At 35.8% G+C, this 23,340-nt stretch overlaps 2 protein-coding genes across 2 annotated transcripts; both read right to left on the bottom strand.

The window, feature by feature from the left end:
• Positions 1 to 211: 211 nt before the first annotated feature.
• Positions 212 to 6,392, bottom strand: LOC109096330. Its single transcript, XM_042722989.1, has 16 exons — positions 5,865 to 6,392; positions 5,575 to 5,704; positions 5,174 to 5,251; positions 4,483 to 4,872; positions 3,927 to 4,025; positions 3,509 to 3,741; positions 3,210 to 3,388; positions 2,963 to 3,056; positions 2,747 to 2,856; positions 2,360 to 2,485; positions 2,112 to 2,226; positions 1,723 to 1,785; positions 1,361 to 1,415; positions 1,023 to 1,102; positions 497 to 613; positions 212 to 298 (listed from the first exon to the last, which is right to left on the bottom strand). The coding sequence occupies exons 1-16, from the start codon at positions 6,192 to 6,194 to the stop codon at positions 212 to 214; spliced, it is 2,286 nt and encodes a 761-aa protein (XP_042578923.1). The 5' UTR covers positions 6,195 to 6,392.
• A 7,241-nt stretch (positions 6,393 to 13,633) lies between these two features.
• Positions 13,634 to 22,672, bottom strand: LOC109073975 (secretagogin). Its single transcript, XM_019090050.2, has 11 exons — positions 22,501 to 22,672; positions 22,279 to 22,349; positions 20,645 to 20,737; positions 19,732 to 19,821; positions 19,584 to 19,640; positions 19,383 to 19,460; positions 16,211 to 16,266; positions 15,350 to 15,395; positions 15,187 to 15,246; positions 14,317 to 14,385; positions 13,634 to 13,967 (listed from the first exon to the last, which is right to left on the bottom strand). The coding sequence occupies exons 1-11, from the start codon at positions 22,568 to 22,570 to the stop codon at positions 13,830 to 13,832; spliced, it is 828 nt and encodes a 275-aa protein (XP_018945595.2). The 5' UTR covers positions 22,571 to 22,672; the 3' UTR covers positions 13,634 to 13,829.
• Positions 22,673 to 23,340: the final 668 nt, after the last annotated feature.

The following is a 23,340-nucleotide window of genomic DNA, read 5'->3' as shown; positions in this document are numbered from 1 at the left end:
TCCCTCTGTCAGACTGCAAGTCAATTCCTCGTCAATCGGATCTCCTTCCACTACGGTGTTGTATTGCAAGACCTTTTCGCGAAGCTTCTTCTTCAACTCTGTCATTTTCTTTTTCTTTCTTTGTCTTGCCTGGTTGCTATCTGCAAATCGAAACGAAAAGAAAACTGTGCCAAAATCCCAGAATATTATTGTTTTTTGAAGTGTTATTAACTTAAATAACTTGATTTGACAACAAACCATGCCGACGATACAGATCTTTCTTCTTGCTCTTCAGTACAACCTGGAGTGTAGACTCTCTCTAAATAGGTGAAACAAAACAGTTGGACAAGAGACAATTAGTGACATTTTCAAAATATAGCCACCTTTTATTATTTGTATAAAGGTACAGTCATTAACAGATGTGTGTGTGTGTGTGTGTGTGTGTGTGTGTGTGTGTGTGTGTGTGTGTGTGTGCGCATATATACACACACTGTATATACATAGTGTACTGTTTTACCTGTAACCGCCCATTGTCTGACATCACACACCCACTGCTGTATTGTCTCCTGATCAAGGTTGTGCTCCTTCTTGATTTTGCTAAGGCTGGCAGCTTCCAGTTTCGCCTCTCTGTGATCTTTTAAAAAGAAAAAAAATGTCAGAAAAAAAGCTCTACGCACCACCACAATGCAAAAAAACACAAATTTTACTTGAGCTTTTGGTACAAGACATTCATCAGAACAGGTGTTGCATTAAATAACACATTAAATATCTGTGTATACTACCAAGCAGACTTGTAAATAGGAGAAAAATGTCTGTAAAACAGTGAGGTTACAATCTTAGAAGGTAACTGACCAATCCTAAACACTACCCTCCCCTCAGTTACTTAAAATTAATAAAACAAGATTATTATCCAAATAGTCACATATTTATTTTATGTAACATGATTAAACAATTAATCAACAAATAGTTTCAGATCTAGCTGTAAATGGTAGCACTGAGAGAAAGGGGCAGTGCTTAGGATCTCAATTATAATTTACTCTTACTTTGACATATCTTTGACATATCTGACATCTCTTTCTTCTGTTCAAACCCATGGCCTGTCGCGTTAGCATGTTCACTCTTCCTAATGAAAACAATGCACCCACAAGCCAAAAAGTATGATTTCACAACCAAAAGGCAAAAAGAGAAACCCAACAGACATGCCTAAACCCTATCACTAAAAGTTAGTTGAACGGGTAATTACCTTGAAGTAATACAATGATAACTTTTGTAAGAACAGAACAGAGAAACTTTGTTTTTTAATTCCCTGTAAAAACACAATTAAGTATTTATTATTATTTATTTAGGCTATGACGGCATGAAGTATAAGTGCAAGACTAACCAGCCTTTGTCATGTATTTTGTGACAAGTGCTGCCCTGGAGAGAAAGCTGTTCACCTATAAAGAAAATAATACAATAAAATTTTGGTCTCCATTACATAAAAATATTACCTACACACCATAGATCTTGTGGTTGTGGTTTAACAGAAAACATGTGTGCTGTATTATCCTAGGAATCTGGGACCCCTTATGCATGCATGAACAACTGAACTGCCTATTATTTATTTTAACTCATACATAAAGGATGTACTTTAACCCTCACACCAGGCTTGTTACTTAGATGACAAATAAGTACCTTTTGGTGTTATGGATTCTATTAAGACTCTTTGTAGCCATAGTTAAAATACTGACAATAATACCATACCTGCTCTACTTCCTCTCCCACCGTGTTTCCTGCTCCATCCTGGCTTCTGCCACCCCATCTCACCTGCAACACAGAGTGAGAAGCATTATGTAGCAGTACTTCAGAAGTTTTTATATAACATCATCCAATCAGGCATAACATGCACAAATGTAAAAATAATCCTTTGCATTGAAGATTGCTTGAATGTTATATCTACATTAATGCATACAATTATCTCTAAAACATCTCATGACACAAGCTTTTTATTTTGCGGGGGAAAACAAAATCCATGTCCTACAAAAGCAGCTGAAAAGCAGTTGGTGAAAGATAACACACAGCATCCTTTATTATCCGACCCATTATTATTTCCCTATAGCTACAGCCATACCAGACAAAGTTATTGCATGTACCTCGCATTTTGCTGTATGGGCTTTGGCGTGCATGACGCTCAGAAATGGCCTCATTTCTGTCAATGGCAGAAGCTCTGGTAAACCCTCTGCTACTTTGTTAAGGTAGGGCCAGTACCTAAAAAGCAGGAGCAGCATTATGTGAGTGTAACAAAGATCCATTTTTAATTGAAATCTAAAATCACTGTAAAGCTGAGAAACAAGACAATTTAATCATGGAGTTGGATTTGCAATATGACAATGAGGATTACCTGCATGTAACATCCATACAGAAGAAGGTAACATTTGCCTTCTTTGACATCTCTCTTTGAAGAAACATTGGGTAAGCAAATATTTCTCCACGGTAATGGTTCAGTCCTCGTAAGAGAAACCCATGTCTGATAAATCAGAAGAAAATCTAGTGGTTAGACTCCCTCCTAAACTTTCGTCTGTCATAAACATAAGAATCGGGTTCGATTTTCTGCGTTTTTCAGAAGCAAGCAGTTTGACTGGTGTTTTGACAATTCAGAGCCACAGAATCATGAATATGAAAAAACGCATGTGAAAATTTCGGACTCGGTGTGCAAGGACCTTAAGACTTGGATTACCATTAAAACTCAAATATCAGACTCAAAAATCATACACAAACTCATACATACCTGCAAACTGCAACTTGAATGCCCTCCTCGTCTATCTGAGCACCAGACTTTTTTGTCATCTCTCTACCAGCGGTGAACTTGGCAGTACCGCACACAGCACTTTCATTTGCCTATAAAGTCAGTTTATGACACATTTTAAGATACATAAAAACACAAAACATCTGTATAAACAAGTATTATAAAAAATTTTTTAAAAAATAAATCAAATGTTCGTACACTTCTCATGTTGCCTCTGACAAGGTCAACAAAGGTAGCAACTTCCTCATCCTTGGCCAAGAACAAGCCCTCATATATGGGTGGCTCCTCAGTCCTGTCCATGATAAGATAACATGCGTCAGTAATAAAAACCACAAGTACTACATTTACTATTTGTTAAAATGTAAGTTATGATCACTCAAAGACAACCCCAAGAGCTACTATTTGTGTAAGACAAGTCTAAAATAAACTTCTGAAAAATACCTACCCTTTTGACTTGCTGAAGCGGTAATGTTTTCGGTTCCCATCAGAGCAGACAGCCAACATGTCTGGAGAACATGCTGGACACTCAAAATGATGGACCTGGCACATATCCTCTTCTTTGTATTGACAGAAGGTAAACTCAAAAAAGCTTTGCTGAAATGTATCAGCACAGATACTACCTGTCTGTATATTAAGAAATGATCGGGTTAGGATTTTTTGAAGCAATGCCCACAATTAAATATTAGGTATATAGTAACATAATTTTGTTTGTTATATGTTTCAGTGATATTCAGGCAGATTTACCCTTCCAGCTTGGACAGATCTGTGCTCCAACATTTTCAGGAAGGCCTGCCTGGACATGGCTGGTGCCGTCACCTTCATATGTTCAAAAGAGGTGAAGACATCAAACTTGTACAGGGTCTGGCAGCTGGTGCTAGCTGGCCAGTACCGATAAATGAGCAGGTCCTTCACCTCGGGATTCCATTCTGCAGAGCATGATGAACAGGATTTCCAAAGCAAGCAGACATCGTATCGTCCTGTGAACAAGTAAATATACTGTAGTAAAGACTAAAATAATTTCAGTAATCAAACTGCAACAGATTGCCTTCTATACAGAGATACAAATTTATGATATATTAGCTATTTGACATGGCATTTGGGCAACGCTTTGCTAGTTCTAGTACAATAATGCACAAAAAAGAGGGCTTTCAGAACAACATACCATTGATGGTGACCACAGAAATATGCTTCCCTGGAGTGATTGTGAAGTCATGTGTGCATTCACAAATTGACCTTGGTGCAGGAACAGGCAGTTGACATACTGCAAAACAGAAAGAAGTTATGAAGGGCATATTTACAGCTTCTCCTCAGTCCCTTAGATGCATTTCTCAAAACGCTAACCTCATTTTCAAAATAGTGCTTTAAAACACAACCATTAATCAAAACTGGCCACACCACTATACCAACTGTAATTGTCACTATGTAGAAACAAGTAAATGCTTAAACACATTTTTTAAGATGCTATTGACTTAGCTGGTCAAAGATATGCTGGTCAGAACTGTCAAAACCAATCATACTTTTGTTATTCAGCTATTAAATTTCACACTTGCACTTTACAGTTTTGAGAATAATCTTAGAATGAGATTAGCATTTTAGAAAAAAATGTCTAAGCCATTTAGAAACACTGTTAAATATAAACATGTGCCTATCTACAAAAACATTTGGGGAATTACACTATAAGTATGAGACAATTTGATATAATAATAATTTTAACATACTTTGTTCACAAAACTGAGGCTGGCCATTTTCATTCACCACCACAGCAGTTGTAGGGGGAAAGGGCTCAAGAAATCCATGGAACACAGCCTCTCTGTCATGGAAGACATTTCTCTTGTGGGCCTCCATGTCACAGGTAGCACAGAGGTACTCCATGTCCAGTGGTACACAGTCCAGGCACCTAATCACAGCTTCTACAGCACAGCATCTGTGACAATTTTGGACGGATACTCTCTCGGCTGAGAGCTTTGCATCAAAAAGCATAGGCCTAGCAGTTTTCATTCTCACATCTGTGAGAAGCTGCTTTTGTTCCCAAGCAGAAACCATTCTGTCTGTTCCCTCCGGAACCTGGTCTGCAGTTATAGTGTCCCTTAACTCTTGGAGTCTTGTTTCTAAAAAACAAAAATATACATTCACTTGTCCTTAAAAGGTCTGTACTCATGATTATGATCACACACAAGTATATATCAGGGAACACATGTTAGGTAAAAACTGTTAGCCTGAATGCACTGTAAGTCACTTTGGATAAAAGCATCTGCTAAATGCATAAATTTAATTTAATTTAATATATCAGTTATACTGTGAGTATGTAATGGAACTGACCAAACATAATGCTTGATTATAATTAAATAAATGGTGGGAATTGGAAAAACTGTAGTGTAGTGTTACTACTGTAACACTCAGTATCCTCACCAAGACTTGCCAACTCTTGATCTTCTATCTGAAGGCCTTCCTCATGCACTGGATCCCTTCTTCTGGATTGAGAAGCAGCTGCAGAGACAGTCATTTTACTTCAATATAATCATAACTGATCAATATAACATGAAACCAATTCATTTCAAAATGAAAATATTGGACTGGAGGACGGGGAACTAAGCAAAAGGTATTAAAACACAACACAAGTAAGGATTATCAGTCACATGCTCTTCAAATATCTTATACTTTAGTGAGAAAATTTTTCACAAACATTGCAACACCATTTTGTCAAAGTAGTATTTGACTCTCATTTTATAATACGTGTAACCACCAAAACACTATTTAATGAATTATCTTTATTCTTAGATACAGTAATCGTGTTTTAGTAAAGAACAAACCTGATGCAGGGCAGTGTGTTTCCCGACGTTTCTCACGCCTGCCTGTGACCAGTGGATTAGTGAGGGATCTCTTCCTGCTTTTTCTCATTTTTCTTTGGGGAAAGGCAGGGTTTTTCTTGGCCATGGCAGCCTATATATTTGCAGAGCACTTATACCAGCAGCACTTATAATTGTGCATTATTCAGTAGTTGCATAAAAGGGTCTTACTAACCCTTTTCATCACATCTATAAACAGCAATAGCAATTAGTATTTTCAGACTTAGGTATTTGCTTCTCATGACAAGCCTTACCCTGGCATCATGGAGATAAGCATCACTAATCAATGCTGCCATGTGGATCCTGGCATCATTGGGATCATCAAAGACCCTGACGTCAGAATTTAGGGAGATCACATACAAATAGAAACAATACAGACACAAAAAAAAAAAAAAAAAAACGAGATGAAGAAATAGAGAGAGAGAGAGAGAGAGTGTGGCTCTTAAAAGTGCAGTTGTTTTGCCGTGTGTGTGTGTGTGTGTGTATATATGTGTGTGTTGGTGAAGGCAAAAAGTGTTGCAATAAAGCTGTAAAACAGGAAAAAGCAAAAGATTATTAGAATAGCCTTTGTAGTAAATGAGCATTTCTTAATTGTTAGGACAGAGTAATTGTAATTATTAATTAAATATTAATCAATCACAACCACTACGCACAAACATCATATCAATAATACAAATCAATCCTTACCGTACAAATGTCAGATTTGTACCACAGTCACTTGACACAAGCAAGTACATACACAAATCTATTTTTATTTAGGCCTACAAATAATGGAAACAGTGGTCTTCTTCTGTCCTGTTGTGTAAAATGCTTCTCAGAATATCCACTGCTCTCTCTTCTCAATGTCACACATAACTAAAGTAACAATTACCCTCAATTATGTCATGATGATTTCAGTGTCTTCTGAAATGGCAAAGTCTTACAAAAGTATGGCACCATAGTGTTACAGGATATTCTATCTATATCTCTCTATTTAATTATGCATTGATTATATCAGGTATGAACGGTCATTGACATTAAGTCGCACTGAGCAGTCAAATCCTCTGGAAAGACTCCAGGTCCACTTTTTTATTCCAGTCCATCCCTGATTCTGGTAATTCCCCTTAGTTACACTTCTGACATTTACTTCGCACTTTGAATAAAACTTTAACCACTGCATCAACTCGTTGTTAATTGTTGTCTTCACAACACATGGACAAATACATGAGTTTAAACTGATTTTGGTAGCAGTGGTTAGCAGTGCCACAATCCAGCTGTGCCGGGAACAGCTGTCATTTGGCTGGATAGCGGCGGGTAAATGAAAATGCAACAGTAACAAATTCAACCTAATCTCCAGGGTTGACTACAACTAAAGAAATAACAGCAAAGGTGTTGCGTGCTTTTTAACAAACAAACACCCATTGAGTTGAGATACTTACTGTAGTCAATTGGCGGGTGAAATGAGTGGTAAAAGTGATTATGGGTAAGAAGCGTGCGTCAAGGTGTGTAACGTGACGTACCGTTGCCGCGGTAACCACTGAAAGTTTTCTGATTCGTAAGAATGGGAAATAGTGGTATTGGATGCTATGACAGAAAATACATTTGAAAATCATAAATTATCGTAAAGGGTTTAATAACGTAAAGGGAACAATCTATTTAACACTGTATGATGGGTCCAGAAGATGTGAATACTCCTTAAAGCCCTTGTCCTTCACTATAGAAAATGGCTGAAAGTCACAAGCAATCATTCTCACCAGAGCCTCATCAAGTTTGCTTTGCCTTAATGGATCCATTGGTCTTGTTACAAATCTGCTCATTGTAGTTTGTTGTTGTGGCCTCCTTGACCCTAACTGCTCTTTGGATGGTGGTGTGTGCTGCTGGTGTACTGGATGCTGTAGATGTGGTCAGCGTGCCAGCCAAAGCCGTGAAAGGTCCAGCAGAAAAAGTGCTGGTGGTAGAAACAACTCCAGCTGCTGCAGGGCAATCATCTTCAGTCTCTGTTCTAACTTGTGCTAACAGCACCGTGGGATGTGAGGATTTAAGGTGCCTTCTCAAATTAGAAGTGCTTCCTCCTTTAGTTGAAAGGCTTTTTTTGCATATGTTGCATTTAGCTTCAGTGGCTGAAGTTGCCACAATATGAGACCAAACATCACTCCTTTTTCTAGTGCTCATTATCCTGAGGTGTTAAAATCTGTCGGAGACCTCACCTAGTGCAAAACAAAGGGGGATGGTGTGGAATGGTCACCGTTACCTTGGTGACAGTCTTGAGTGACAGTTGTCCTTCAGCTGAACCATTGGTTAAACCTTTGTGTGACCCAAGCACATTATTTAAGTAAATAACTTTTAACTCTCCAGTTTTATTTCAGTTTGGGTTAAAACTGTTGAAGCTGAAGTTATCATAACCTTAATGTTTTAAACTAACACTAATAATTCAAATTCAAAATGTTATTTGCTTTTAATTTATGTCATTATGTCCTTTTTGAGCAATCTTCTTATACATATGTTAGACCAATATGTCAAGTCTGCCTAGGAAAAGCAATTATTATACCAGCAAACTCAAAATTGGAGTAAAAATGAACAGGCTATAAATACTTTGTATTGTAGGCTTGGATTATTATATTATTATATAGCCTAGTGTTTATTTACAGATAGACGGTCAAAAAGACAAATTAATCAATATTTTATTTATAACAGGGTTTTATTTATTTATAAACTAATAACACACCACAGATCCTCAAGAAACAGTAACAAAAACATAGTGACAGAAATGTCAGAAATAGAGTATGGAACTGTCACATGATTAAGGAACGACTCAAACCCGAAAGACTCATGAGACGAACTAATCAATTCTCTTTCCGGCTCATACTGCATTGGTTTAGCGTGTGGGGGTGTCACGTGATAAAGGAACGACTCAAACCCGAAAGACTCATGAGACGAACTAATCAATTCTCTTTCCGGCTCATACTGCATTGGTTTAGCGTGTGGGGGTGTCACGTGATTAAGGAACGACTCAAACCCGAAGCCTTGTCAGACAAGAGGTGAGGTGAGCTAATCATAGACTGAAGACCCAGGTAAAGAATGAATTAATCTTTTCTGTATCTTATTGCATTGTAGTTTTGTATTGTTTGTAGTGTGATCAACGTTTGCGTAAGTAGTAGATGTGTTGGGGAAGTAACACGTAACATTTTAATTACATTTTGCTATAATGAACGAAATGACTCGAAAAAAGATTCGTTCATTTTGCTGAACGAGACTCAAACATCCGAGTCGGTAAAATTATCCGAACTTCACATCACTAATTAGTTTTTTTCTGGTCATGTGATCTCAACATGTCTGTTTCCACATGAGGTGACCCGATCCATGATGAATACAACCACTTTATTTACAACACTCATACAACATTCTTTAAAAATATCATTAATTTCTGACATTTTAATAAGGATCAATTTACTGACTTCTCGTTTGACTCTCAATGTTTCTTTAATCTTCATTTCTCCACTCTCGTCTTTAATAAAAGCAGTCTTTATAATATTATGTCATGTGGATCTCAGTAGCTTCACCAGGATTTTTTTTTCTGATTTTGGATACTTTGGAAACTAAAAATAAATCTAAATCTCTGTTTCAGTCAGCTCCCTATTTCAGTAGTCAGTACACTGGCAAGGGAGTCATTCAGATTGATGTTTATGGACTTAAAGGGATAATTAATTTTTTTTTAAATTAAAATTAAATTAAATTTAAATTAAATTAATTAAATTTAAATTTATGCATTTAGCAGACGCTTTTATCCAAAGTGACTTACAATGCATTCAGGTTATCAATTTTTACCTATCATGTGTTCCCAGGGAATCGAACCTCCCACCTTGCGCTTGTTAACGCAATACTCTACCACTTGAGCTACAGGTGCACTAAAATCAAAAATGACAAATCTTGTAGATGTTTAATAAACTTCACTTTCTTTAAAACATTAACATCTAACTTGTAAAAGTTATCGTAAAATTTTTGTTGTTCTCGTTGCATTTACACTGTTTTGAGCAGCAGGAGTCGACAGCGTGCGCTGACTCGAGTGATTCAAAACTGAATCATTTTACAAAGCATTTGATTCAACTGATTCAGGGTTTTGAAAAGCTCAGTTTTTCTCATCACTTGCCAGTGACTGAATTCGTGTTTATGATAAACTGATTTAAGATATTCGGAGCAAAATCAGACACATCTTTTTTGTTGCTCGTGCAGATGTGCTTTACTCCCATAAAATAACTTTCATTTATATTAGATAAAGTATTACAATGTTATTTTCCATATTAAGAAGTTAATTTATTATGTGTGTAAAACTATTAAACATGTTTAAATGTTTAAAAACACAAATCTTTCTTCAGCCGAACCACAACATAATGCAGGAGCGCGGCACAGCCTTGTGACGTCACATCGCCAGACCAAAATAAAAGCCCCTTCTTCTTTTTAATGTTTAACAGTGGTTGGCATCCAGTGTAATTGGTGCATTACTGCCACCATCTGCTCCTGAGTGTGGATCAGACAATAGGTTTACAGACTAAATCACCCAATTCCCTCTTTCTCCCCCAAGCATACAAATCAACACACTTCATCCTTATTCTACTATATAATAATTATAATACTAATAATAATTTTAACCTTCCTCAATACTCCTATAATAAAAGCCCTGTTCATACGCTGTGACTAAAATCACCAAGCACATAGAAATTACAGACTACAAAATACATTATATTATATAAATACGTTATAAATACACAAATATTAAACACACATCAGCGGGATTCAGAGTTAAATTCTTGGTGAAATACACATTTTAATACATGTTGTCCAATGATGTGGTAAAAAGAGATGCCGGTGAAAGAGTGTGTAGCACATCTAAATATGTGAGATTTTGTTTATAAGGCAGCAGTCACGCAGTGCAGAAATTATTTTTAACTGTGGTTACTAGCATTTTACTAATTTTTCACTATTGATTTCACAAATTTGTTTTGATGTGTTTTACTATTATGAACAATGTTTGTCAAATGATGTCTTTATTATGTTTTTTTTAAAAAAAACAAGAAACGAAAAAGAAAGAAAGAAAGAAAGAAAGAAAGAAAGAAAACAACATTCAATAGGTAATATGTTGCCATGTGTTATTCTTGTGATTGTATGTTTAAGAACCTCACTATGAGTTTCCACCTGAGCAGCATCAAACAAACTTTGTGTTTTGAAAAGTGGCATCTCAAAAAACTTGTGAGGATGTCAAAGTACATATCTTGTGAGCTTGTACAAAGGCAGAGGAATAAGACAGAATAAGACATCTGGGAAGCTGCTGAGTTTAGGGAGTTTATCCTGTACACTGGTCCAGTAGTACTGAAAGGAGTTCTCCCATCTCCACTTTACTAGTAACAGTTACGTTGGATCGTATATACAGTTACTTTGTGTTTGTGTGTGTGTAAAAAAAGATAAGAAAATGAGTTCACTTCAAATGCATCTAAAGCGACACGGAGAAGAAAGAGTAAAAACTCTTCATGTGCTCACGCTCATGACCATTAATAAACGTAATAAACAACAAATCAAATGTATATTGACCGATTTTCTTCAATCTGTTCTCCAAAATAAAATGTATATTTCTATAAACACGTGTAACTCTAACCAATACATTAAAGAAGACAAACAGGTTGCTCACCAGTGCACAGGTATGCGGGTGTTTGTTTCATACTCTGTGACCAATGGGAGTAATGGCTTATTTATCCTCTTGATACCCGAAACATTTTAGGAAAAAAATTTTTTTTTCATTTTTTTGTCATTCATTTATTTTTTATTCACCAATACATTTTTTAGTTTTCAGGATTTTTTTTTTTTTTTTTTTTACCAAACTTTGTATAAAGATAATTCTCAACTATGTTATAACATAATGATTTGATATACCATTTTTCTTTATGCAAAATGTGTGTAAAATGGCCATAAACAGGTTTTCTTATTATATATAATGTATCTATAAACTAAGTCTAATTTGCATATTAATGGGGCAACAAAAGAAGTGTACTAATGGGAGTTATAATTGACAAGATTTTCATAATAATATATAATATTTCATAGGAATATTGAAATATAATTTCTTTCCCTATTCATTTGTTGTGTCTCCCAAAATGCGTAATAAACATGCTTTTAGTCCCGGTGTCCTCATATGACGACATGTATGAATTCAACATATTGTTTCGTAACAGAAAGTCATATTTTGATTTGAAACCCCATAACATTTTTCCTGAGATGTTGATTTATGACACACAGTTTAAAAATTTGTCAGATTTAAATGATAATTACAAAATATTATCATATTTCCATAAGAGTGTCACTAAATTAATATCAGACATATTTGAAGACCAAGGAGACTGAGTGGTCTAGGTGAAACATCCAAACATTTAGTATCTCTAAAAAGCCCTGAATGTGCTCTGTACAGGACATCCAGACTTAAAACTGTGGCATGTATAGTCTCAGAGAAATTCACTAAAATATAATGTCCTCATATGAAGATGCAGAGTCTCAGGAGGTGAATTTATAAATTGTCCAAAAACCTGAATGTCATACTTTGTATTAGTTGTATTGTGTACTTCTGATCCAATATTTTTTGCATAATCCCTGTTTACTACAGTAACAAATAAAACTGCCATATTTTGGTCTTTGTCACTTAAAATTTTAAATATGATCATACATAGGGTAAAGTAATAAAAGACAAATACTAATTTGCACATGAATGGGTTGATTTCTAAACCCACCTCTCCTATTATGTAATGAATAGTTTATATATATATATATATATATATATATATATATATATATATATATATATATATATATATATATATTGGAATTAATGTTACAGGCAATGTCTGTATTGGGTTTCTGAGTGATGAATGAGGGTCTGACCCATTTTTACTTTCGTAATAAATCATCTGAATCATTATATAATCAAATGCTATATTTTATAGGAAAAAAAGTAATCAGTTTGAACTTTATTCTTATTTATTTTATGTTGCTATTCTAATAACAGCTTTATAAGACATGTGAAGGTAAGTGTGACTAGAGTCATGAAGGTCAATATTGCACCATGTGTACTTGTGTTTTGAACTGCATACTTGGTTTACAGTTCCATTGGTTACTGTTGTCACAATGTCTATCTGGAGTGCCCACAAGCTCCGCTAGAGGGCGCCACATCCTGTACACTTTACCATTCACCCCGGACTCCATTTCCCATAATCCTTTGCCTAGGCACGTAATCAATTGCAATCACCAGTCTCTCATCACCTCATCAGTCTCACACTATAAGAATGGCACACTTTTTGATCGTTTGCTGTCTGCCCTGATCATTACTTGTTTGTGGATTATTCTTCTGTCTCTATCTGGGATACTACTGTTTGTTGTTTCTGGATCCTGCCTGTTTTGACCACGCTCTCTTTTAATAAAGCCTGCAAGTGGATTCCCACTCTGTTGTCATGCCTCATTACAACTGTATGTTAAACTGAATCATAATTTGAAATTTATGTCAGATCAGGTTTTGTCTGCATGAATGTATTGTTCTGTTCCAGTGATGTACTGTAGCTCAGTCTTAGAGAGAAGAGATGTCATCCATGTTGACTTCATCAGCAACTCAGTTAAGAAAAGTCCTTCCAGAATTTATGACTCACCTATGACCCTTAACAAAATTGTATACGTACATAGAAAATGGGGTGCTAGAGATTTTGTCTTTAACTTGTGTCGGGGACAGAATACCATGTTTAGATGTTGCTAAATTATCTGTACTTTTAACCTATCAGAACCTTACTCCGTTTCAATGGCCTTTGGAAGTTTGGAATTCTTGTCTTAAGCAAACTCTCTGTCAACTCAATGAACTTCAAATTTGACTTCTTCTCTACACTGAGCCTACTGGTCTGTCTATGGAGTTTAACTGTAATCCCCCTACACACACAAAACAAGAAAACAAAGCACTTGAGCGTCTGTTTGCCAATGGCGTGACTGTTAAAGGAAGGTCCATGAGTACCACTATTTTGGCTTTACATGTTTAACAGATATAACTTTTATTGTTGCAAGAGCATTGACATTATTACATTTCCATAAATTACTTTCAGAATAACGTTTTAAATAACAATACATTTTTAAAATGGAAACAAGCACACAAGTAATATGTAATGTTTTCACCTTCCCCATTCAGGTTTAAAACATAGCAATTCATAGTAGAAGTGATAACTTCAGTGTGCATGTAATTTATGCTTTACTCCCAAACACAGGGCCAGCTCACTTTTCTGAATCTTCCCATCTTTATTCACATCACAGTGGCGCAGCAGAACCTCACGCAATTTATCCAGATCAACTCCGCTGATACTGGGCTGAGAGAAAGAAGAAAGCGTTGGAATACAGAGGGAAACAGGGAGAAACCACAGTAGGAAGAGAAAGAGTGACAATTATTAGTTGTATTATATCACTATTGTATAAGGCTTTTACATTTTTAATCAGTCAATAAATAAATAATTATATTGATGTCTAGAGCACAAGCTATAAAGCATAAGTTACACGCTAATGTTTGATTCTGAAGGTTATGGACCCAAATAAATTAAAACAACAAACCAAACATTTTGCAGTAGTGATTTCCTTAGAATGCTTCACAGACATGAAAGTTCAGGTTTTTTTTATAAATGAGTTGATTACTTGTTATTTTTATTGATGTTAGTTACTTACCCTGACGAGCTCCATCATGTCTTTGACAAAACCATCCACCTCTGGTCCTTCAAGTGCTCCCGTCTTACTCTGGAAAGAGAGCCAACATTTAAGAGCTGGAACTGCTTTGTCAGTGCATTGTGTTTGTTATTGTGTCAAAGTACCACATTTGATATTTATCCATGGGGTTAGCTGGTTAGCTTGTCTGGTTAGCCACTTTTGCTATTCTTGCGAGCAACATATAAATTACAAATATTTTAGACATTTGCCAATGACCAGTTTTGTCATGACTCTCGAAGGTATTGGCATGGTAAGGTACATGACAATGTTAATGTGTTTGGTCTTGGCGGAATAGATCTGCTACACTTCTGCTGCTGCTGTTGCAGATCAAGTACAGAGACTTGCTACTGCCAATACATCCACAACATGCTGCTGTGATCATGTAAGAAATACTGCTGTTGCACATATAACATATAGCATTCATGAATCACCCCGTAGCAGATCTATACAGGTGGAGCTGGGGAAGGTGGAGGGTTTCTGAAGTGTGCTGCAACTTCTACAGCAAGCACTAGCCAAGTATTTTTATGTTGAGCAGTGAGCTCATTGACTGCTGATACAAAAAGAACCAGTCAGCTACACCATGTGATAATGATGTCATTATGTTATATTAAGTTTGATCAGTTGGACTGCACCAATTAGAGCTTCATGCCAGAACTTTAGATTAGTTTTTTATTCTTTTTGGAGGCCTTTCAAAATTGTGCCATCAACCAGTGAGAGTTATTACCATGTTGGGACACAATAACACATGGCGTTTACAGCTTAGGTGTTTTAAAATCATGCACAGGACATGTCTGTATTAACAACAGAAGAAAGGTTCAGATTCATTCTTACAACATCATAATGTGCAAAGATCTTCTCAAAGTCTCTCTTTCTCTCCACTTGACTGTTGGCCTGAAGAAGGTAGCAAATAGAGAGGGCATTATGCACTGGTTTGCAGCAAATTATTACATTTAGGATCACAAAAGATTAAATGAAATAGATATAAATTACTAACATCCATTTTGAACTGCAACAGGAAGTTGTCTTGCAGAGCCAGAATTCTGCAGTGGAAATAAAGTTTCATACTTGAGCTCCACAACAGTGACACTTTTATCAAACTGAATTGGATCATCATTGAGCTGAATAACTTTTGCCTTCTGTGGGGCTGCTTATAACTCAAGTTGAGCTTGTCTATAATTGATGAACTTTGTATTGAAGAACTTTAACATGTTATTTTCCTGTTTATTACTGTGAAGCTGCTTTGAGACTATCTGTAATGAATAACACACTATACGAATACAGGTGACTTAACTTGATAATGTACACTTCACCGCCATTGGCAACTGCTCCCGAAAGCAACTGCTCATTTGCATAAAGTTAAACCTTTCTCAAATTTGTTGTGTCACTAGACACAACCACATGGTAAATTTCCCTTTTTTTGCCTGAAGTGAATTGAGCTAAGTGCCATTTACAATTTTCACATTTCAGTCTATTGGATTTAGCATAAATCACGTAGTTTACATTTATATTCATTGAGTTTCAGTGCAGTTTAGGTGCTTTAGTTGTCACTAGACTAATAAAACAGTATTAAATTGTCACCTGTGTGTTACTGGCAGCCACTTAATTACCATTTTAACCTAAATAGATTATAATATATGATTGATCTGGCTTAGGAAGCAGCTCCATGTATCATACAAATGTTTTATAAGACACCATAATTATTAGTCTCTTAAAAATGTGCTACTAAGTTGTGTAACCGAGTTTTTGCTTCTCTCTTTCAACAACACAAGCATACACACAAAGACCCATTCTCACCCTCAAGGCCTACACAGCTCCACAAGCACAGAAAAAAACATTGTTGTTAAATGCACATCACCTAGCTAGATCATTAAGATCCAAACACCCATCTTTGTTTTTGTCAAAAATGCTCATCTGCAAGACAAAAAAAAGTATTCATGATTAGAAAAGTGTTGAGCATTTTCCAAGCCATTTTCCAAACAAAATCAACTCAAAGAATGACAATACTTACTCCTATTTTCACACAAACTGTCAGTTTCTAAAATTGCTAATTGAGCACTTACCTGTACAGAAATAAATAGTCATTTTGAAAAATCAGTATACCAATGTGGTATACAACATATGCTCTAGGCATATTAGTTGCCTGAAAAAAACTGCCTTAGAGGGCACCACTTGAAAACACATGAACAGCTAAATGCTATTCACTCTGAGTAACACTGACAGTTTCACTTGCTGTGTGTAATGGAAAAAACCCACACTCCTGAGATCAGGTCAAAGGAAGGTTAATGCATGGGTGACCAGCCACAGTTTGCTGATGGCGGATGTAAACAGTGCTATCACTCACTAATTGACCTGTATACCCAGCATCTTAAAAAGCAGCACTTTTTATGTGAGATGAGTCTGACAAAATGTCCAGAGAATGACTTATGTGTAAATAGACAAACAGTTACAAATAGTGTATATTGAAAGCAAAAATGATCTCTTCTTTAGACAGATTGTAGAATAAAGCAGGAATGTGGTATATAGCAGAATACTAATACTGGCCTTTCAGACATAAGGGGCACTGGGCCGCTGTGTTCTGTGTGCACAGCATGCAGGTAACAAGTTGTGTATCACAGCCCTTGAACACTGTATTGAGTTTTGCATCTTCTTGCGCATGAACGGACAAATGCATACAAAATTATGTTGAAATACCTATCTTGGCGAGTATCCTTGAAAAACTGTTGGTTATGTTTCAAGTTAATGTAAACAAAAGCAAAAAATGTATGTGTATCATTACCGTATTTTTCGGACTATAAGTCGCATCTGAGTATAAGTCGCATCAGTCCAAAAATACGTCATGACAAGGAAAAAAACATATATAAGTCGCACTGGACTATAAGTCGCATTTATTTAGAACCAAGAACCAAGAGAAAACATTACCGTCTACAGCCGCAAGAGGGCGCTCTATGCTGCTCAGTGCTCCTATTTTACTACCTGCAGTTTGTAATCTGCAGAATAGGATTTTCTTTTTGGGGGCATTTTGTTTGCATTCAGTCTTTTTCAGTTGTCTTTAAGTTAATATTTCAGTTAACAGTTTTCAGTTGTTTTCAGTTAATGTTCTCAGGGGTACGCTACAGGAACACTGAGCAGCATAGAGCGCCCTCTCGCGGCTGTAGACGGTAATGTTTTCTCTTGGTTCATGTCAAATTAATTTTGATAAATAAGTCACACCTGACTATAAGTCGCAGGACCAGCCAAACTATGAAAAAAAGTGTGACTTATAGTCTGGAAAATATGGTATATTGTATGGAAGAGGATTAAGGTGAAGCAATAATTTATCTCGAGATTAAAGTCATTATAATACTAGATTAAACTTGTTAAATTTCAAGAAAAATGACTAAAAAAAATTTTGAGATTAAACTCATAAAATTTTGAGAATAAAGTCATTATGTTTCAAGATAAAACTCGTTAAATTTAGATATAAAAAAGTGGAGATAAAAGTTTGAGAATAAAGTCATTAAATTACAAGAAAAAAATCGTTATATTTCCAGGAAAAAAGTCGGGATAAAAGGTTAAGAATAAAGTCATTATATTACGAGAAAAAAAGTCGTTAAAGGGGTCATATGATGCTATTTCAATTTTTCCTTTCTTTGTGGAGTGTTACAAGCTCTTGGTGCATAAAGAAGATTTGTAAAGTTGCAAAGACTAAAGTATCAAATCCAAAGAGATATTCTTTATGAAAGTTAAGAGTCAACCTAAAACGGCTCGTTCTAACACGCCCACACGTCTACATCATGATGTGGGAAGATTTGCATATAACGCTGTCCAAATGTTCAAGCAAAGACTGAAGGAGTAACTTTTATTCTAGCTGTTGCCACCTGCGCCATGTTGTGGAGACATTGTGTGTTTCATTGTGAAAGTGAAGCTACTGTGTTTGGCCTACCATAAGAGGACACAACTAGAAATCAGTGGTCAAGTTGTAACTACAACACTGTTCCAGAACAGTTCAACCCAAATATTCAGATGTGGACTGTTTCCTTGTAGAGTAGCCTACAATGCCAGTGTCTGTTTCTATAAAGTGGGGCCATTCCAACTTTGCAAGGACAGTCAGGCGCTTCTGACACACAGTCTGTAAGTTTGTACACAATATTGTAAACAATAATGTACAGTATGTGGAAAATAATGTTTTTTTTACCTTAAACCACAAACACATTGCATTATACCAAATACACAAAATAATGTTCTTTTTAGCAACGTCATATGACTCCTTTAAATTTCGAGAAAAAAAGTTGAGAGAATATGTGAGAATATAGTCATTAAATTATGAAAAAAAGTCAAGATGGTTTAATTTTTAATCTCAAGATGGTTTTATATTTTCAATATTGCTTGGCCCTAATCCTCTTCCATAATATTGGATGCATTGTCTCAAAGTCTGCATGACCCGGAAGTTGCTGACGACTTTACTTCAATGTAGTGACGTATTTCCAGCAGAAACATAATGTTGAATAGAAGGCACGGTTTTATTTTAGTGGTCTTCCTCTCCGTTTCTCACTTACTTATCTGGAGGGGCGTGTTTCGCCCAAGCCGCCAAGCTGAGAAATGAGAAAATCACTCACTGCTCTTGACTGAATTACTTCATAGTTTTAAAAAATATGAATCTATATTTAATTTATACAGTGAAGACTATGCAATGCTATTTTACATATGATTATTTGGTTTATGTACTTAACACCTACAAAGTAGAAAAAAATGAAAATTTGTTTAATTTGTATGTTTGTTCTATTCATATATTTGTGCTATATTTACATGATTTCAAACAGGGCCCATGGGTACAACCCCACAAACCCCAGCTACGGCCCTGATTATGGGTCATGCTGATTATATATTGCATTTGCATTGCTCCAACAACATCAATAACTGCTTACAGTAGGAAAATTATATGTCAAGCTATGTGTCAAGATGTAATCATACAGAGGTGCATCATTTGAGAAGTTTAGGTTTATACAAATAATTAATAAATGGAGAAGAATTAAAATCAGTAGTGTTACCATGGTATTTGTGTATTCATCCAACTTCCCTGGGGGAATATTCTTTTTGTGCTGCTGAAACAAGTCATTCAAGAAGCCCTGCCATCAGAAATAGACAAACAATCAAAACACCACCCTCAACATTCAAACTTTGTAGCTGATTGTTATAATATGCTAATGTAACTGACAGTCTCTGTCAATGAGTCATGTGTATGCATTTACCTTGAGCTCCACAGCTGATATGTAACCACTGCTGTCAGCGTCATATTTCCTCCAGATCTATCATGGGAAATGTGTGAATGCCAAAGACTGTTTAAACATCTTTAAAAATGTTGTGATGTAATTTGTGTGAAATGGAGTAAAGGTTTACCTTCATGAACTCCACGCTGTTATCCAGTGGAGCCTCTCTACGAAAGATGAGAAGGAAGTTCTCATCCTCCGGCAGGATCATGTTGGCTAGCTGGTATAAATTCAAACAGACACATTCAACAATATGGGTTTATTTACTAATTTACTTATTCAGGACAAATGTTATTCTGTCTCTACTCATAAAAATTATGATTGGCTTCCTTAAGTATTTCTTTTATATAGCCAAAACAAAGATTTCTATGAAACGTATTTAATAATAACACTGAATAATAGAATTTAATCATAAAATTGAATAACTGAATGGCAGCAGTATGACATGATATTATAAACATGTAAAGACATGAAAATGTAAAATCTGTTTGCAGTATATACCATATCCGGGAACTGGCATGGGTTTTTCAGATAATGACTTGACTTTTGTCAGATAAAATTACCACTGTATGATTATGTACGCTACATTAATGACAGCACTAATGGCTCTGATTACTGTAACTATAGTTGCTTTTAAGTGTTTCAACCATCCACAGCCTCACTTTTCTACTGTGCAAATGTGATGGAAGCAAAACAAACCATTGACATGACAAAGAAAATGACTCAACACTTTCAATGTGGTTAATGTAACTGGTGCAACTGTGTTGGAAACAGCCGGAAGCCATAAAGTGTCTAGATAGCATCTGAAAAACCTTTGCCATTACTGCATGCAAACAGCAATTCAGCTATGTTTGTTTTTCTCTGCACACAGAATGACTAATTATACAATAACAGCCTGAAAGTAATGTATCAGTTTTGATTGAAAACTATTCCTTCTTTCATGGTTGCTCTTTTTTGCCAGTTCCAGCACAGGATTATCAGTTTTTACTTTTCTGCAGGACTAGCAATAATGAAAAGGAAATGTTTAAAAAATTGTGATATACTTCGTGGATCGCCAAGCGTCCATCAGATGTGAGATCATAGGTAGACATAAAGCTCTTCTTTATCTGCTGTACTCTCTCCTCTGTAATCTTATCCTGAAGACAGCAAAGAAAACAAACTGGTTACTGCGACTACATTTCCATCATTCATCTCTCATTAATTCCCCATCCTCACTCTGCATAGCCAATGGACTGGAACAGCTGTGCTCCAATAGAGCTGCTTATAAGATATTCAATGAACATCTGACACAATCTTTATTTATTAGAAGCCTTTTTACATCACAATAACCCTCATTCACTCAGAATCATAGAGAGAGTTTCTTTTGTTTGTTTAGTAGGGTCATGCAAGTTAATGAACACCAGTGTAGAATACAAAATGTCAAGCCGGGTTATAGCACCTTTGCTAGAACATCTAGCAAATCTATTTTTTATTGTGTATGCAGGGCCGTTGCAAGGGGTGTGCGAGGCCCTGTGCGAAGTTGAAGTGTGAGGCCCTCTGCAATTTTTTGTGTGGGGGGAGGGGGTTGCTATAGTAATGAACGCAACTTTAACACACAACTGATCGATTGTGATGACATGCTTGCGCACGAATATCAGTCACACACACGCTCATAAGTATTGTAAGATCTACTGCATAATAATAATAAAGCAATTAAATAAGTAAATAAGAATGCTAGAATAAATTAACTCTTAAGTGCTATCCAAATTTTTCTTCTAAAATGGTTATTTTCTCAGGCTCCTGTGTTTATGTTCAATTATTTTACTGTAATGGGAAAGAAAAGAAACTATTTATTGCCATTAAAGTGAAATTACTGAACCTACACATAGGAGCCTGATAAATATGATAAAGAAGAAAATTTCTAACGGCACTAGTATAGAACAGTCTTATTATATATAGTCACATTTTAGTCTTTCAGAGGACAGAATGGGTGGAAAAACAGTAATAAAAATTAGACATAAACAACATAAAATGCAGGCCAAGAGCGAGGCCCTCTAGAGGCGCGAGGCCCTGTGCGGTCGCACATTGGCACAGCCCTTGCGATGGTACTGCTTGTATGTCTAACCACAGTTTCCTGAAAATAAAGTGATGTTTGGTTTCTTGAGACGTTGCACAAGTTCCTGAGTAACAGACTAATTTAACAGTTAAAATATATTGGTTATGAGTGTACTTTTGCTTTTTTAAACCATGATAATCCTAGTTTCCATCCAAACAACAAACATCTACTGTAACTATAATAAAAATTTTCTGTAGCATTACACAATAAAATAAAATATATTTTTTTTTTTTAGGATCACAAATATTTCAAATTCTGTCAAAAGGTGGTGCACTTTTGTCTAGTGGCAGTGTATTTTAAATGTCTGCTGCTGTAAAATGTAAACGTTAAATGGCTGTTGTGTGTGTTATGTTAGTGGGCGAGGGAACAGATCCTAGCGTGTAAACAGCCAGAGAGCACTTACAGAAAGAGTGTCTAATGTGCTTCCATATATCTGCACAATGTAATCAATAACATCCATGTCAAAACAGTTAGATCAAAACCAGGACAGTGATGTGTTTAAAGGTTTTTGTACATTCAAATGTAATACACCACTGGACATTTGATTCCAAGATTTTTTGTGTTTGTTTTTTTTTTACCTACCTTTGACCCTAATTTTTCCAGCATGTGACGGAAAAAGTCATCCAACTCTTTTCCTTCAATGTAGCCATTATCTGCGGAAAAGTATTTATCTAGAATTTATCTTATGATCAGATGAAGAGAGGATATTTATATCTAAAATACATCACTATGTATATAAACAAATAAAAACAATGAATAGACATCATTTGAAAGCAGAATGGAAATGATTTTTAATGTTCTCACCATCTGCATCAAAGTGTTGCCAGATCTGTTGAAAACCAGCAGCATCTAGATTAGCAAAGGCACAGTCCATGATGGAAATGTAAAATAAACGGTACAGCGGTATAGAGCAAGAACAGAAATGTGATGCAGCTGTGCACAGAGAGGGACGCTTTCCTTTGACTCACTGAATAAACACAGAGCAAAACCCCTCCTCTTTCACACCACTCTTAACAGTCATCAGCTGAAAAACTGATACAATCTGAGGCTAAACTGGGTGGTTTTCCTTTTTAAAAGGTTTCTGTGGTGACTCGTGGATTCTGCACTCTTCTGTCTTGTGTATTCAGTTGTGTAAATTTAAGGAAGGAATATACAACACCACTTTTAAAATCTGAACACATTTTAAAACACTAGTTTTCATACAAGAGGCACAAATGTAATGTGTGGATGCAGAAAGCATTTATACCAGACATAATCTAATTTATTTCACTTGACTAATTTAAGTCAGTTGACCTTTATTGTCATTCCATCATATGTAGAGACCAACAAATATAGTGTCTATGCAAAACGCTCACTAACGAGTGAACAGACATAATTTACACCTGCTGAAGTTTATAGAAACTTTACAGTTTTCCTAAAATAAACTTTGTTTTATTTGATCTTAATTATTTTACAGGACATCTAGAGCTGTAGAATCACATGAGGAGGTTGTGACGGGTGAAGATGAGGATGGATGAAGAAAATGAAGCAGTAGATGAAGAAAATAAGGAAGATGAAGAAAAGATTGATATGATCTGATACATTAAAGCCTGACAGGATCTCTGTCTTTCATCAGTATATCTGCAGTATATCAGTCATATCTGC

The sequence above is a fragment of the Cyprinus carpio genome, chromosome B4 (assembly GCF_018340385.1).
Source record: "Cyprinus carpio isolate SPL01 chromosome B4, ASM1834038v1, whole genome shotgun sequence".
NCBI classification, from domain to species: Eukaryota; Metazoa; Chordata; class Actinopteri; order Cypriniformes; family Cyprinidae; genus Cyprinus; species Cyprinus carpio.
Note: the sequence above shows the minus strand (reverse complement) of the source record. Positions and strands in the feature narration are given on the sequence as shown.